The sequence below is a fragment of the Pezoporus wallicus genome, unplaced genomic scaffold (assembly GCF_028554395.1).
Source record: "Pezoporus wallicus isolate ANWC-B61680 ecotype Strahan unplaced genomic scaffold, APGP_CSIRO_Pwel_v1 contig_11829, whole genome shotgun sequence".
NCBI classification, from domain to species: domain Eukaryota; kingdom Metazoa; phylum Chordata; class Aves; order Psittaciformes; family Psittacidae; genus Pezoporus; species Pezoporus wallicus.
In genome coordinates this window covers 1,720,528-1,734,038 of record NW_026635494.1, presented here as the reverse complement: position 1 = coordinate 1,734,038, position 13,511 = coordinate 1,720,528, and the positions used below count along the sequence as shown (strand labels likewise).

The window sequence follows — 13,511 nt, the reverse complement described above, 5'->3', positions numbered from 1 at the left end:
CTAATAAGAAATGCTTCAAAGTGTAACCATTTGGTTTAAAATATAGAAGTAGAAAAGCAGCAACTGGCAGAGCATGGTACCATTTACCCAGTCTCGCTTGATGGATCAGACCACAGGCATGCACGGTCTACAGCAAGGGGGCAAGTGATGTTCCCAAAGGCGAGCAGAAAGCAGGCTGAGGCAGAGGACAGTTTGGTTCCAGAAGATGCAGGGGCCATTTGGAGGTGTCTGTTGCTGCACTTCCATATGCTTCTTCCACCAGATTTCCCCCCAAAGCTTATGTATGTGACAAACTTGTGCCTGCAAAGTCTAATGGTCCCTGGGGTGGGTCAGGCGGGCTTTAAGGAAAGGAACATGTCCTTTTCCCATCATGGAGAGACACAGTATATTGATCACTTTGACTGGAGATGCTAACACACTTTCAGGAGGGCTGAGGTATCCTGAGGACTATAGGATCTAGATGAATTCCCCCCAGGACTCTCTAAAATGAAAGATATATGTAAGACTTTTCCAGCAATATATTTCATACCTCCAATGCCTTGACTTCACTGTACAACTACCGTAAAATCATCTTTCTGGTGAGACATCCAGCCCCTGTTAACCCAGCAATGTGTTAAGTCTTAATGCATTTCTAGCTTTTACCTTTGACTAAAAGTACATCTAGAAAGAGAGAAAGCCATTTCATAGATATTCCCTCTTTTATTCCCCATCTTTCCTTTCCATTGTGAGCCTCCTTCAGGGAGACCCAAACCTTTTTTTCCCCTCAAAGACTAATTCTCTTTCCTCCCATTCAAGAGGGGACCTAATAAATTGGATAAAGCAATTACATGTAATCACGAGGTGGTTGGGTTTTTTTGTGTGTGTGTGTTTGCACTTTTTCTTTCCCTTTTAACTAGCCTATTTGCTAAGATTTTAGTGCTTTTTCTCCAAAATTCCCTTGCTGTGTGTTCTAATCACATTTCACATGTTGACTTAATTCATCATTTACTAAGTTAAAGAAATGGAAGCATCATAAGCAACCCATCTGTTTGTTGTTATTTTGATAGATTTTAATCTGTTAAAAGCCGTTTCCTCTCAAACATGTAGCTCTCAATTATCCTTAGTTACTCAGTGTATTTTCCAACTGCTTCTGGCTAATAACAGATTGTCTGCATCATCAGCCAGGGCTTGTTTTGAATTCTCTTGCCCCAGATGAAGCTTCAAAATCTGGGTCTTGCTGTGACAGCTATTCACTAACAGATAACAGAGTAACAGTTGAGTAATGAGTATTGTGCCATTACCCACTGCCATGTTTGGTGCACTTCAAGAACAGAAACATCGCTGGTAGTAAAATCATCAAGTGAAACTGATGTTTATTGGTAATGCTTTGTAGGTATGCCCATATGCTTGAAACGCCTAAAAATGCTCCGTCTGTGACAAGCCAACAGGTGATTAGTCTGAAAGAACAGAATGGGAAATCATACGTGATGCTCAGAGCTCATAACTAAATGGTTAAGATAGCTTAGCCTTGAAGATGTCCCGAGTAATTTCAAAACACTTTTAAGATATGAAGGTTTTTGAAAGCAGCTACAACTTGCTTCTCCTTCTGGTGTCTGTCCTGCAAAGTTTCCAAGGATGCAATCTGAGGCAGAATGCCTCCTTTTAAAGTCTGTGGCAGAGCTCTTTCTTCCTTCACCTTTTCAGCTGATTGTTTTGTTGTGAAAGTCTTTGGTCTAGGAATCTTCTTAGCATATTCCAGTGCCTAAAACCAGGAAAATTGGGATAATTAATCAAGAGAAAACCTGATCAATACTTCCAAGAAAAGGTAGGTATTTCTGTATTGAGTTAAATCTAGTTCTCCTAATTCCCAGTCTTGTTTCTGACAGTGTTCAATACTAGATGTTTCAGTAGCTACTGCAAGAAACCTCTGGAGTGGGCAAATCACCACCTCAGGGTGATTTGCTTTCTGACACCACTGGAGAGCACCTTAAATACTGAAGCAGTATTTTTTCTTCCAAACAGATACCTGTAAGAGGGTCAAATAGCACAGAATGATGCATGGAACCGGAAGGCAGAGGGAATGGGAACAGTGCTACAAAAATCCTGAAACCGGGAGCACCCTGGTTTAACCTGGGACCCCCAAAACCCACATAAGTGGTTTATGTGAGGCTTGGAAATAAACACAAGTAACTTGGTGATTAAACTGATATTAAATGCCAAAACTTGTTTCCTGGAGCCTGCAGTTCTCCTTCATCACTGTGGAGGAATAGCTGTTAGCATGCAGACGAGCTCCTGCAGAACTGATGGATATATACTATTTCCAGAGCTTTATTATTTCCTGCAATATAGAAAAGGTGCTGCCTTTGCTTGTTTACGTGTGCCACTGTCATGTAGTCAGTCGTTGCTCATTTGGGCTATTTTTGAAGGCAGGTGAAGGCTAAAGCGATGTTGTAGGGGCTTGAAAAATAAGACCAATTACTGTAGCTATGCAACTGAAGTGAAAAGAGTTTGTGAGTGAGACTGACAGGCAGGTGGATAATAGACTAACAAGAGGATATCTGTGGTCCATTAGAAGAGTGCACTCTGCAGTAGTGAGGCCTCTAAGGCTGATGTGAAGCAGAGCATGTGCTGCACTGGGTAATGTTCCTAGGAGGGTCCCACTCGCCTTTGTTCCCACCCTTTCCCCAGGAAACCATCACTAGCTGTTTAAGCCACGTGGAGTGCTGGTAGCTGGATGGAGTACTGCTCTTTTGCCATTTGGTACACCCTCACGAAGAGCAAGGCAGATGCATGGACTGAAGGCTGTCGTTGGCAAAGAAATCAGCAACTACATCTACAGCCATAACAGAATAGATGAGCACTTACCAGGATCCCATAAGTCCTTAGAGTTGATAAAAGGAAGATCAAAATGGAGAAACCATGTTAGCCTACAGTGAGTTAAATTTATGCTTTTTCTTTATGCATAGGCCAGAACCTCTCCCTGCATGCATTTTAAAGGGACTCTGTTCTTACCTTCTGTCTTGACACTGAAGTTACGACCTGGGGTTTTGTAGGTAACCTCTGAACTGAAGCAATGCTTCTCATGTTGCGTTCCTTAATCTGCTTTGCATATTCCTTTTGTTGCTTCAACTTCTCTTTCTGACAAAGGCAAAAAGTGCATGGTTAATGAAGTATCTCCCTGGATCCATCAATGAGACACTTTCCCACTGGAGACTTCCATTTACACCTCTGTTGCTGTTTAACCTGGCTATGCTATTGATCATTTCTCAGCAGAACACAACAGGAAGCCCTGATAAATGGCACAGCTTTCTTAGTCACTTTTTGTTTTTAAGAGCTTTGCCTTGGACCATATTGAGGATAGAGCTCAAGAGAATTGTGACAGGTTTAAACATTCTTTATTTTGAATGTTTAAATCTATCTGTTCAGTTCTAAAATGGCTGTGCTAATTTCTGACAGCTTTTGCAATGACTTTTGCAAGGAAGAAGAAGAAAATACAGGGGCAATTACTCCAAAGGGATGATCATTTTACCATTGTTCCTTCCTACTGTACAATGTCTGTATAAAGAATGCCATATAAAGCACCTCTTGTTACATTAATAGCATCTCAAGGCATGCAGGATGGAGTTTGCAGCACCTTCGATGTACAGCTGCTACCAGACCCTCATTACCAGCAGAAAACAGGCCAAGAGATACCAATTGCTCAGGTACTTCTCCTGAACAATCTGTTTCCATTTCAACAGGGTAACGCACATCCAGCTATTTCATTCTTGTCTTAACTTCTTTTACTTCCACTTTGGAGGTTAGGCAAACCTTCTACATTGGGAATGAGACCGCAATTAAGCCTCATGAGTGTATAACTTACTCGTGCAATTAGCCCTGGTGAATCTTGTCAACTACTCACTTTTTCTGGCACTACAAAATTAAAGGGTTAAAATGATCCACAACACAGTTGTCTTTCCTCCTACCCAATCTCCCTTCAGGATCTCAAGCTAGACCTACAGTCAAGGACATAAAGTCCTTCTCAGCAGAGATTTCTCTGCCGTTCTCCTCTCTTTGCACAACTGAAAAGCGGATCATACAATAGGGACTGCTTACTTTCTCTTTGATTGCCTCGTAGTCAGGTCCAAGGCCTCCAAGCTTCACATTCAGATTTATGTAGGCTTTTGTGGTACACGGCTAAAAAACAAAGAGCAGTGGTAGGTTTTCCATGATATGGTTTCACAGGGAGCACAATTCAAGCAAGGCTTGTAGTGGACATCCAAGATAAGAGCAGGATGCAACTTGTAGTCTCAGTCTTACCTCTGGCGTGTCTCATTTTAAGGATTGTAAATGACCACAATGATTGAGTTAATTGCACAAGTCAAATTACACTGTATTTCCTTTGAATCTAGGTGGGTAATTGCCAATTATCCAAATCAAAAAGCAATAGTTTCTCAGTCAAAAAGGTGATCTTTTATGAGCTTTATTTTTAAACAGCTTGAAGTGACTCATTTGACTGTTATTAGAATGAAACCGCCAAGAAACTGTTACAAAGAAAAGCAGATAAAAGTACCCAATTTGGGTAACAATAATTAGGCAGTTGTTATTAGGGATAGTAACCTTGCTTTGTTCTCAAGACTGCAATGGGAAATCGTTCACTGGGAGTTGAAATATACATGCCTTGCACCACAGCAAAAGCTTTACAAGTGCATAGGGAAGACTGAAGGTGAGTGATGAGTGATGCCATTTCAGTACTTCATGACACTACTATAAGGATCCCAGTACTTCTATAATCTTTTTAGTCTCTTCCAAATATGCTAGACTAACCTTTAGAAGTGGACTGAAAACTTGTCAGTGGAAACCCATTGTGACAGCTCTGTAGTAACTTCAATCCCAGAGTAATGCAGAAACAGCAAGAAATCTATGTGCAAATAAAACATGCATTTCTTCGAAGGGCACTTTCAAGTTTAACTCAGCTGCAGAGATGCACTATTTGATGTTGTTTTTTGTATCTATTATCCCTATTCTTTTGTGATACATTTACACATAACTTCTAAGTGTTAATGAATTAGCTGTCTACAAACAAATCAGGGTTTCCTCACTTCATGCAGTGAGCATGAATTCATTTGTTCATTAGGAAAAGCTGGATATTTCTGTGAGCAGAAACAGTCTTACTCTTGTAGCATTCCCCACATACAAAGCGTGAGAAAGCTACTGAAAATACAGGACAGAAACAATGGTTTGAAGTGGGGGGAACAGCAAGGGAAGGAAATCTGCCCTTCAGTTACTATCATAATCCAGCTAATTCTTCTCAAAAGCATTCAAGCAGCAATACACAAACTGCCTCCTAGATGAGACACATGAGTAATTATTCCAGCTTAGTTTGTCTGCCCTGAGACTTGGGGCTAACTTCTTAAACATTTAATTTGTCATGGACACAGGGGTATCTTTATGCTGTTCCACTGTGTCTGTGTTAACTGGTTGCTGAATGAAACTGGACACACAGAAAAGACAAAAGGAACCAAGTTTTAATAAGGACCAAAATGGAATCATCAGGAGACTTGTAATAATGTTTATGCTGTTAGCTTTACAAATCCTCTAAGTTTGTTGTTGTTCACTTTGATTCCCTTGGAAACCAGGAGATCTGAGTTGGATAGCAAATGAGCGTGACCAGGATAATGGTTCGCTCAGATCTGAGGGCTGGCTACCTGCTGCTTTATATAAATAGCTTTATTCTAAATCATTTTATCACTGGATAACTTAAAGGACAAACACTGCTCTGTGTGTTCTTAGAGCTAATCAAGACTGAAAGTGACATAGGGAGAGGTGGTGGTAAACTGCTTTGCTCTTTAGACTAAAATGATTGTAGTGTCTGTTTCCACCTTTGTTCCTTGGGTTTTAGTGTTCTGGGCAAGGCAGTGTCTGTCAGTGTGCTTTCTGTAACATGAACTATTTCTCAGTCCCCATTCCTTTTAAGGTTTTTGGATTATTAAGGAAACAAATCAATCAGAGGGGAAATAGAACTGTAAAGCCATCCAATCCACACCTATTTGCTTACCTTCTTTCTGACTTTGGGCTGGTTTTGCTTTTCCATCTGCATGAGATATTCTTCTGAGTAGCTCTGGGTTGTTTTCACTTGATTTCCTTTAACACTCTCTGGATCTGCCTCTGAAACACTTTCTAGCTGTGGGTTTATGGGTGGAAGTAGGCTGAAGAAGTGCCTGTCAGCTAAGCGGGCTTCTGTCAAAGGAGTCTCTTCTTGGTGATATCGCTCCATCGTTGGTGCAAACTGGGAGGTTGTACAAGGGGCTGTTGGTGAACTGTGAATAGAAGGTTGAGGCAGCCTAAAAAATAAAGAAGGGGATGAATAAGTATCTTATATAGCAGGTAGCTCAACAAGCAATCTGTACAGGGAATGATCCTTGTGTTCTGGGAACATGATGGTGGAAAGATGGGTATTCCATAACGACTGACGGTGCCTAATGGGATGACAAGACATCTTCTGACAAGCGCACGTAGGGATAGGACGAGGGGCAATGGCTTTAAACTGACATAAAGGAGATTTAAATTAGACATTAGGAAGAAGTTCTTCCCTGGGTGGATGGCACATGATTTTATACTTTGGCCTTTAAAACATTTACTTGTCCATTTCTATGTTTTCTGGACATCATAGTGTTATGATATTACTGTTTCAACACTTACATCCTTACCCTAAACTACTGATAACAGTTCTGATACCTTTTATCCACACAAATGTGTCTTTTGCAACCCTGAGGCGACTCTTGATCCTTCACCAGTTCTTGAAAATTGGCATTAAAAGTAGATGAAATATTCCTCTGATTTGGATGTCCTTGACCATTGGTACTGTTATCTCTTGCAAAGAGCTGCACAGTGGCATGGTTGTGTAGATGTTGCTGGCCTCGTGGAAATCCATTTGGACAATTAGGCTGATATTTCCAGTTCTCCTTGCTGGTATAGGCTGGAGATATAGCCTCTGCTGGGTGATATGTATGTGATTTTGAATGAAAAGGATAGCTAAAGGTGGTAAAATCCTGCTTGACAAGATGTCTTGAACTCAGGGAATTATTGAAGCAAGTATCTGAATTTGCTGCTGTATTAGCGTCAGGGCCAACAGAAGGACTTGGATGCAGCGTGCTGCTGTCGCCTTGCTCCACTGCCTGTGTGGGAGAGGTCTGAGATCCTGGTATTTGGCGGTGCCAAGGCCTCAGTTCTGCTGGTCTTCCTGGCTGTTGCTGGCTGTCATTCCTTGGGATAGCTCTCCCTTTGAGTCTCTGGTTGGATTTTGTGTTATTTCTCTGGTAGGACTTCAGTGGGTGAGTCTAAAACATGTTAACAGAAGCAGGGTGATTTTCAGTGGTTGCTATTTTATATGTTCATTAAGACCAACAATATACAAGCGTACTGGTAAATTTGCCTGTCACAATACCTTTCATGTAGCTGTATCTTAAACCTCATCAAAATTAACTGATTACATGCTGTTTTGACTGGATTATATCATGTTCTATGGTTTTCATTCAAGACAACATTCTTATTTATAACAGACTGATGTCAGTGATTGAAATGATTTCATTTCTAAACCAAAACCTCCCCCCTGCACTGTATCCTGCAAAACATTAGCCAAATGATAGGAAACAACACAAGAATTTAAACGCACCAGGACTACTGTTTAGAGCTAAACTGACATACTCTAAACCTGGAGTTTAAGATTTGTCATGTTCCAATTACAGCATCAGGTGTTGCTCATTTTGAGGAAAGACATGGCTTTCCTTCTAGGGAATATACAAATCCATTCTGAGTCCATTTAATCTTTGTCAGCTCTAAAATCCTCCGTTTCATCCTCCTGTCTCTCTCTAGGGTTCTTTTGTTAGCAGCACTTGCAATCACTCCATAGCATATGCACTCAGAGTAACTACTTAATGGTAGTATTAAATCTACATACAGACCACAGTGTTTTGGTGAAAGCCAAAAAAAGCACTGGGGAATCTTGACTCCTGGTGCCAGGATGATGATTTGTTATCTCGACCTCTGCTGTATCGATTAATGTTCTGGCATATTGTGCCCTAGTCAAAAGCATCAACTGCTGCCAAACTGGGACCAGGCCAATGTTTTCTCATTTAAACAGAATGAGCAGCCCTGTAAAATACCCTCCTCATTCTCAAATACCACATATAAAGCACATCTCTCTCAGTGGACAGCAGCATAAAGTCATGTTTGTTCTTCATAGAATTGCAGCTTCCAGTCTTAGGGGAATTTAAGCAGTCTGCCTGATTCACTTCAAACACTTGTAATACAAAGACAGTAACTAGGTTTTCCAATAATAATCCCAGTTAGCTTGAAGTTCTGGTTCTGGGTTCTTGGTTTTTCATCAGTGATGATAACCTGGTCTCTTCTGTTGCTCCAAAAACTACTCCACTGCATTGGTTTGAAAGCATAAAGCATATCTATAGACCTATGCATACAGAGGAGGTCAGTACAACTTTGCCTACAGATAACATTTTCCATTTTATGGTAACTTCTTTATGGTCATGAGGATTTTAGGGGACAATTAATATAGCAGTAGTTAAGTTCTAGCTCAGAATCCTCATGAGCCATCACAGACAGGTACCAGTTTGTGTGTCTATATTATTATCAACCAAATAATGTTGTAAACAGGTAAGATTCTTTGGGCTCAGGATTTCTTGGAATTTGAGCTCTATTTTGACTTTAAATAATTCAATATATAAAGCAGCATATACATTAGATTTTGGTGATTGCCTACTGACACATATCTAAGGATTTATTGTCAATAATTGATACTTTGAATTTAATTATATTACAGCTTTAAATATTCAAACTTCAATGCTTCTATGTGTATATTATCATGTTATGTCAAAACTTAACCTTGAGATGCTGTGCTTTCAGGTACCATTTGTCTTCAGGCTCGATTTTCACAGTCTGGAATGGTAGGACCCTCTTAACTGGTTCCTCATCAACAACTTTAGGATCTGTAACCTGAAAAACCAAGAATGTTTATGGCCACAGCCCAACCAGTTGTAAGGATTTAAAAGTCTTGAGGAAAGAATGAGAAATAATTTGTCTCCTATTAAAGACAAAATGGTAAAGTTAGTCAGTATAGAATAGAAAAGAAGAAAATGAAAGGCAGAAAGGGAAAAAAAGGAAGCAAAAACCCAATTAACAGTGATGTGGTAGTAGGAAATTTTCCTTCTACTTCTAAAAAGAAGAGAAAAATACGGTTGCAGGAAGTATGAGCACAGAAACCTACATGTAACTATCAAAATTCTGGGCTTCTCCATTTATAAGAGATGATGGAAAGATGGGTGGATGTTCCTAGTAACAGAAAAGCGACCAGACAATCATCATGGTCCAAGCAATCAAGATATTGATGGGCGGTATATGTCATAGCAAGGTCTTGAGCAATATTCATGCATAAAAAGATGACAAAACATAGTAATGTAGGAAGAAAAGTGCAAGGAGTAGCTGCACAAATGGAACATCTAATACACATAGCCTGGCAACGGTATCAAACAGCCTGTGCACAATAGCAAGCCTATAAACAAGAAGGATACCTTCACGTGGCCACAGTGGTGACAGCACAATGGCTGGAAATTAAATCTGAGCTATTTTGGAGGGTGGCTGCTGGCACTACAGATTTCAAAGGCAAGCAATACCCTTGTAAATATAGCCATAATGAAAGTTTTTGCTGAAAGCATCCAACATTTGACTCCAATCTATAAAATTTCAGGAAAAACAATTGTTTTTTTTTTCATTTATTATTTTTTTATTTATACCTGTGTTGTCTCAAACCATCCTGCTAACTACTATAGCAGGTATGACCTCAGTTTACTGTGCAATCTCATCATAAAGTGTCTACAGCTAACTATGTGCTGGACTCCTGCTTGTGGTAGGAGTACCTACGCATGGCTGTAGAGTGACACTTTCTAACACGGGAGAACTTGCACTGAGAACATATCTGTGGCCAAGAGACTTCTTAAGTGAAATCATAGTGGTGAAATCAGTGTGAAGGAAGCGGGGAGGCTGAGTCTCTCATCTTTGGGGGTGAGAGATTAGGACAACAAGGAGAAGGTATTTAGGGTTTATTGCTGAGTTTTCTTGTTGCTCCAAATGGCAATGTGGATTCTGTTAGTCGTGAGCAGAAAAGTTCACAAATTAAAAGTTACCACACCGCTTTCCTGAACCTGGGCATAGATACAGTAAGATGCAGGCAGTAAGATGTTTTTTGGTGGAACCGACTCACTGGACTGATAGTTTACTAGGCAGGTAAAGCATACTTCTACATTATCTCTTTGAAAGAGGAACAGGACACAACCTCTGCCAGCATTTTTTGTGAACTATTCTATTAATACCAATCAAATTGAGAAAATGATCAAATGAAATTGCATTTTGAGAATCATAAGCTGTGTAATGCCTATTCTGTTAAATTGAGGCCCATAATTGCTTCTCTACTGAAAAGATACAACAAAGACAGCAATCATGGCATGTCATTATCCCAGACTAGAAAACCAGCCTTTGCAGTGAGGACTTCAAAGGCTTGTGGTTCTCGAATTGCATTTGGCTGCTATTGTTGAAGCGCAGGCAATCTTGATTAGGTGTTTACACTGAGGTAAGGCGCAGTGCACAGAGAGTCTGAGTGCCTTGGTCTAGAGCCATTAAAAAATTGTACATTATGTTCCTTGCTTTGAAGTAAGGGGCTTGTAGGTAGGAAAGCAACTCATATTGAGTACAGCTGAGCTAGATTGGGCCACTGCTTCTCTCTCTTTCTCTCTTTCTCTCTCCCTCTTTCTCTCAAAGAAACTCATCATCAGGTTCTTAAAGAATCAGGCAACACTGCAAAGAACTTGATGCTTTATAAAATGCTGTATGAATTAGTAAATACACAGATCAACACACATTTATGGTATGTTTTGGTACATACAGCCTGCTGTCTGTACGCACAGGGATTACAGCTGTAATTCTAGCAAGAATGAGGGTGCAATGTTATGTCAGTTGAAGAAAGATGCATGCAAAGTACTTATTGCATTGTAAACACTATTTTTGCTCTGGGCAACAAGATGCTTCCATTAGGCCTTTTTTCACCCCTTCCAACAGGATGGAGCAATGGTTGTCTCAGTTAAGAATGAGAAGTAAGTACTTTTTCCTATGCCTATCCACAGCAATTACAACAGTAGCTGACAGTAGGCGGTGATGCTGTTGTGGGTGTAAGAAGGAAAGAAGCACATCTTTCTACATGCGTGCTGCCTGGCTCCTGCTGTGTCACAGCTCTGCTGACCCTGCGGCTACTTCACCAAGGTAATCTTAGAATAGAGCCCTGATTTTAACATACTTCTTTCTCCTATTCCATATCTTTGAACAGTGTCTACACAATCGAGCCCTGATCCCTGGCTCCGATACTTACATAGAAATCATTTTCAGAATTCCCCAAATAGTAAACATAATCATATCAACACAGCTTTAATCAGCATCAATCTGCACTAATTATTTTTACCATCCTCCAAATTATAACTGAAAAAAACCCAAGTGCTCTTAATAGCTCTGCTAGAAAAAAGCTTGTCCACCCTAACGCTCATTGTAATGTAGTCGGCAGATGCCCTCTAATGTTGTGTCAACTGTTCATTAGCCTTGGAAAGCAGCAGTGTCACTTGAAGCAGGAAGTCTCTGTAGTTTTGCAAGCTAAGATATGCTACAACTAACTCGTGGAGTGATTCAGTGACTCCCACCTTCCCATTATGCATAATAAGTAGCAAGTAAAAGCAACAAACTCATGTATAATCGTTCATTAGGAACTGTAATTACATTTCCACTTAATCCTTAATAGAAGTTGTCTGACATTTTGCAGTCAATCATAAGAAAGCTAGGCTCTTCAAGTCTAAGTACTGTACATGACTTGTACCTGCTGACTGATTTCAAATATAAGGCTTGCCTTGGCTGAGAAAGCAAGTAAGGGGTTGTCTGACCACCCAGATCCAACACGTATTGAATATTCCTGCGTATGTGATCCTAAATGACAGTGATAAGCAAGAATGTGCATAGCCTTTGAAAGCAGTGTGACCAGAGAGTTTTCTGGTTCTTAAACTCATCTGTAACTGATGAGTACACTTCTTTGTTATGATCAATGTGGGTGGAAAGAGCTTCTTAAGCCAAATGGAGACATCAAGGTTTCCTACTGCAACCCTAACCATCCTATGATTCTGCTATTCTACGATTTCTCTAATATCAAGATTAAAAAGTAGTGACAGATCACCTCTGCAACATGCTTCATGGTCAAGAATATATTTATCTTAAGCAGGCTTGTACCAAGGCCATCACTGGCGTCGTGAGTAACCGAGGATTTGTCAATTATTCCACTCAGGATAAGCAAGAGCCTCACTGGAAGTCGTAAGTTATGAGTTGCACGATAGGTTGTGAATCTACTTAATTCCCCTATAAACCTGATCGTGCAGCTATTCTCCTTTACACTAGACAGTCCTCCGTTTATACCAATTATAAACCATGTAAAAGTTACCTACCTGCTTTTGAAGAACTTCTTGCCTTCTGGTGTGTAACTGAAGGTAGGAATCAATCTCTGAACGTAATCCTAAAGTCCGTTTGTTTCTTGCCACAAAGTCTTTTTTCGCTTTTTGTGGTCGATCTTCTTGAATCCGAGGAGGAAAAGCACCTCCATGTATCCTGGAACTACCTTCGCAATGATGGTTTTCTGCAGGTTCCTTCCCTTTGGCATGTAGCCTCAAGGGTTCGTTGCTGACCACAGCATTTGGCTCATGAAAGCTTAGTAGTTTTGTATCAAATTCTAACAACGAACCCTGTGACTTCACCTCCTGTTGATTCTTTTCTTCTGCGGACCCATTGGAATGGAGGTAAAATGGATCTTGTGTAAAGTCCATACTGATTCCTTCAACAATGTGACGTAGCTCAGAAAACTCTGCTACATCCTTTGTGTTCTTCCAATTAGAATTGGGCTGAAACATGTGTCCACATACTGCTGCTTCCTATGTAAAAAAGAAGCACAGATTTATTTATGTATAGATTGTTATCAATTCTATATTATTTCAGGGTGCAATTTGAGCCAACAAATGTCCCGCAAATATGGTCAGATGAATTCTGTCAGTGCATACAGCATGGTAGGTTCTGGGAGGAGGTTAGAACAGTTCTATCCAAAAATTCTTCAGCAGAAAACTAGGTAGGACCTCCTCTTCAGTTTGGATTTTCAGTGTCAGTGAATGATAAATTGGCCCAACATTCACAATCTTTATCCTAAATTCAGCACAAATAAATTAGAGAATCAGCTAAAAGATGAAATGACATTGTGCTGCTTCTGATGTTTCCTTTAAAATGATGTAGCCTTCAAAAGAATGAGTATCTGTTGCTCATTCTTCAAGGGCTCTGCTGTGTGAAATAAAAGTGATATTTATGATCTATTACTTATTACTTATAAGATTATTATTACTTATTATTTAGAAAAGTGATATATTCCTGATGAAATCCCTCTGTCCAATGTCAGTTTGAGACTTTCTAAG

At 40.1% G+C, this 13,511-nt stretch overlaps 1 protein-coding gene across 1 annotated transcript; it reads right to left on the bottom strand.

The window, feature by feature from the left end:
• Nucleotides 1-1,335: 1,335 nt before the first annotated feature.
• JHY (junctional cadherin complex regulator) lies at nucleotides 1,336-12,962 on the bottom strand. The gene is made up of 6 exons (XM_057396621.1): nucleotides 12,504-12,962; nucleotides 6,697-7,298; nucleotides 6,017-6,302; nucleotides 4,075-4,155; nucleotides 2,992-3,117; nucleotides 1,336-1,741 (listed from the first exon to the last, which is right to left on the bottom strand). The coding sequence occupies exons 1-6, from the start codon at nucleotides 12,960-12,962 to the stop codon at nucleotides 1,529-1,531; spliced, it is 1,767 nt and encodes a 588-aa protein (XP_057252604.1). The 3' UTR covers nucleotides 1,336-1,528.
• Between the last annotated feature and the right edge of the window lie 549 nt (nucleotides 12,963-13,511).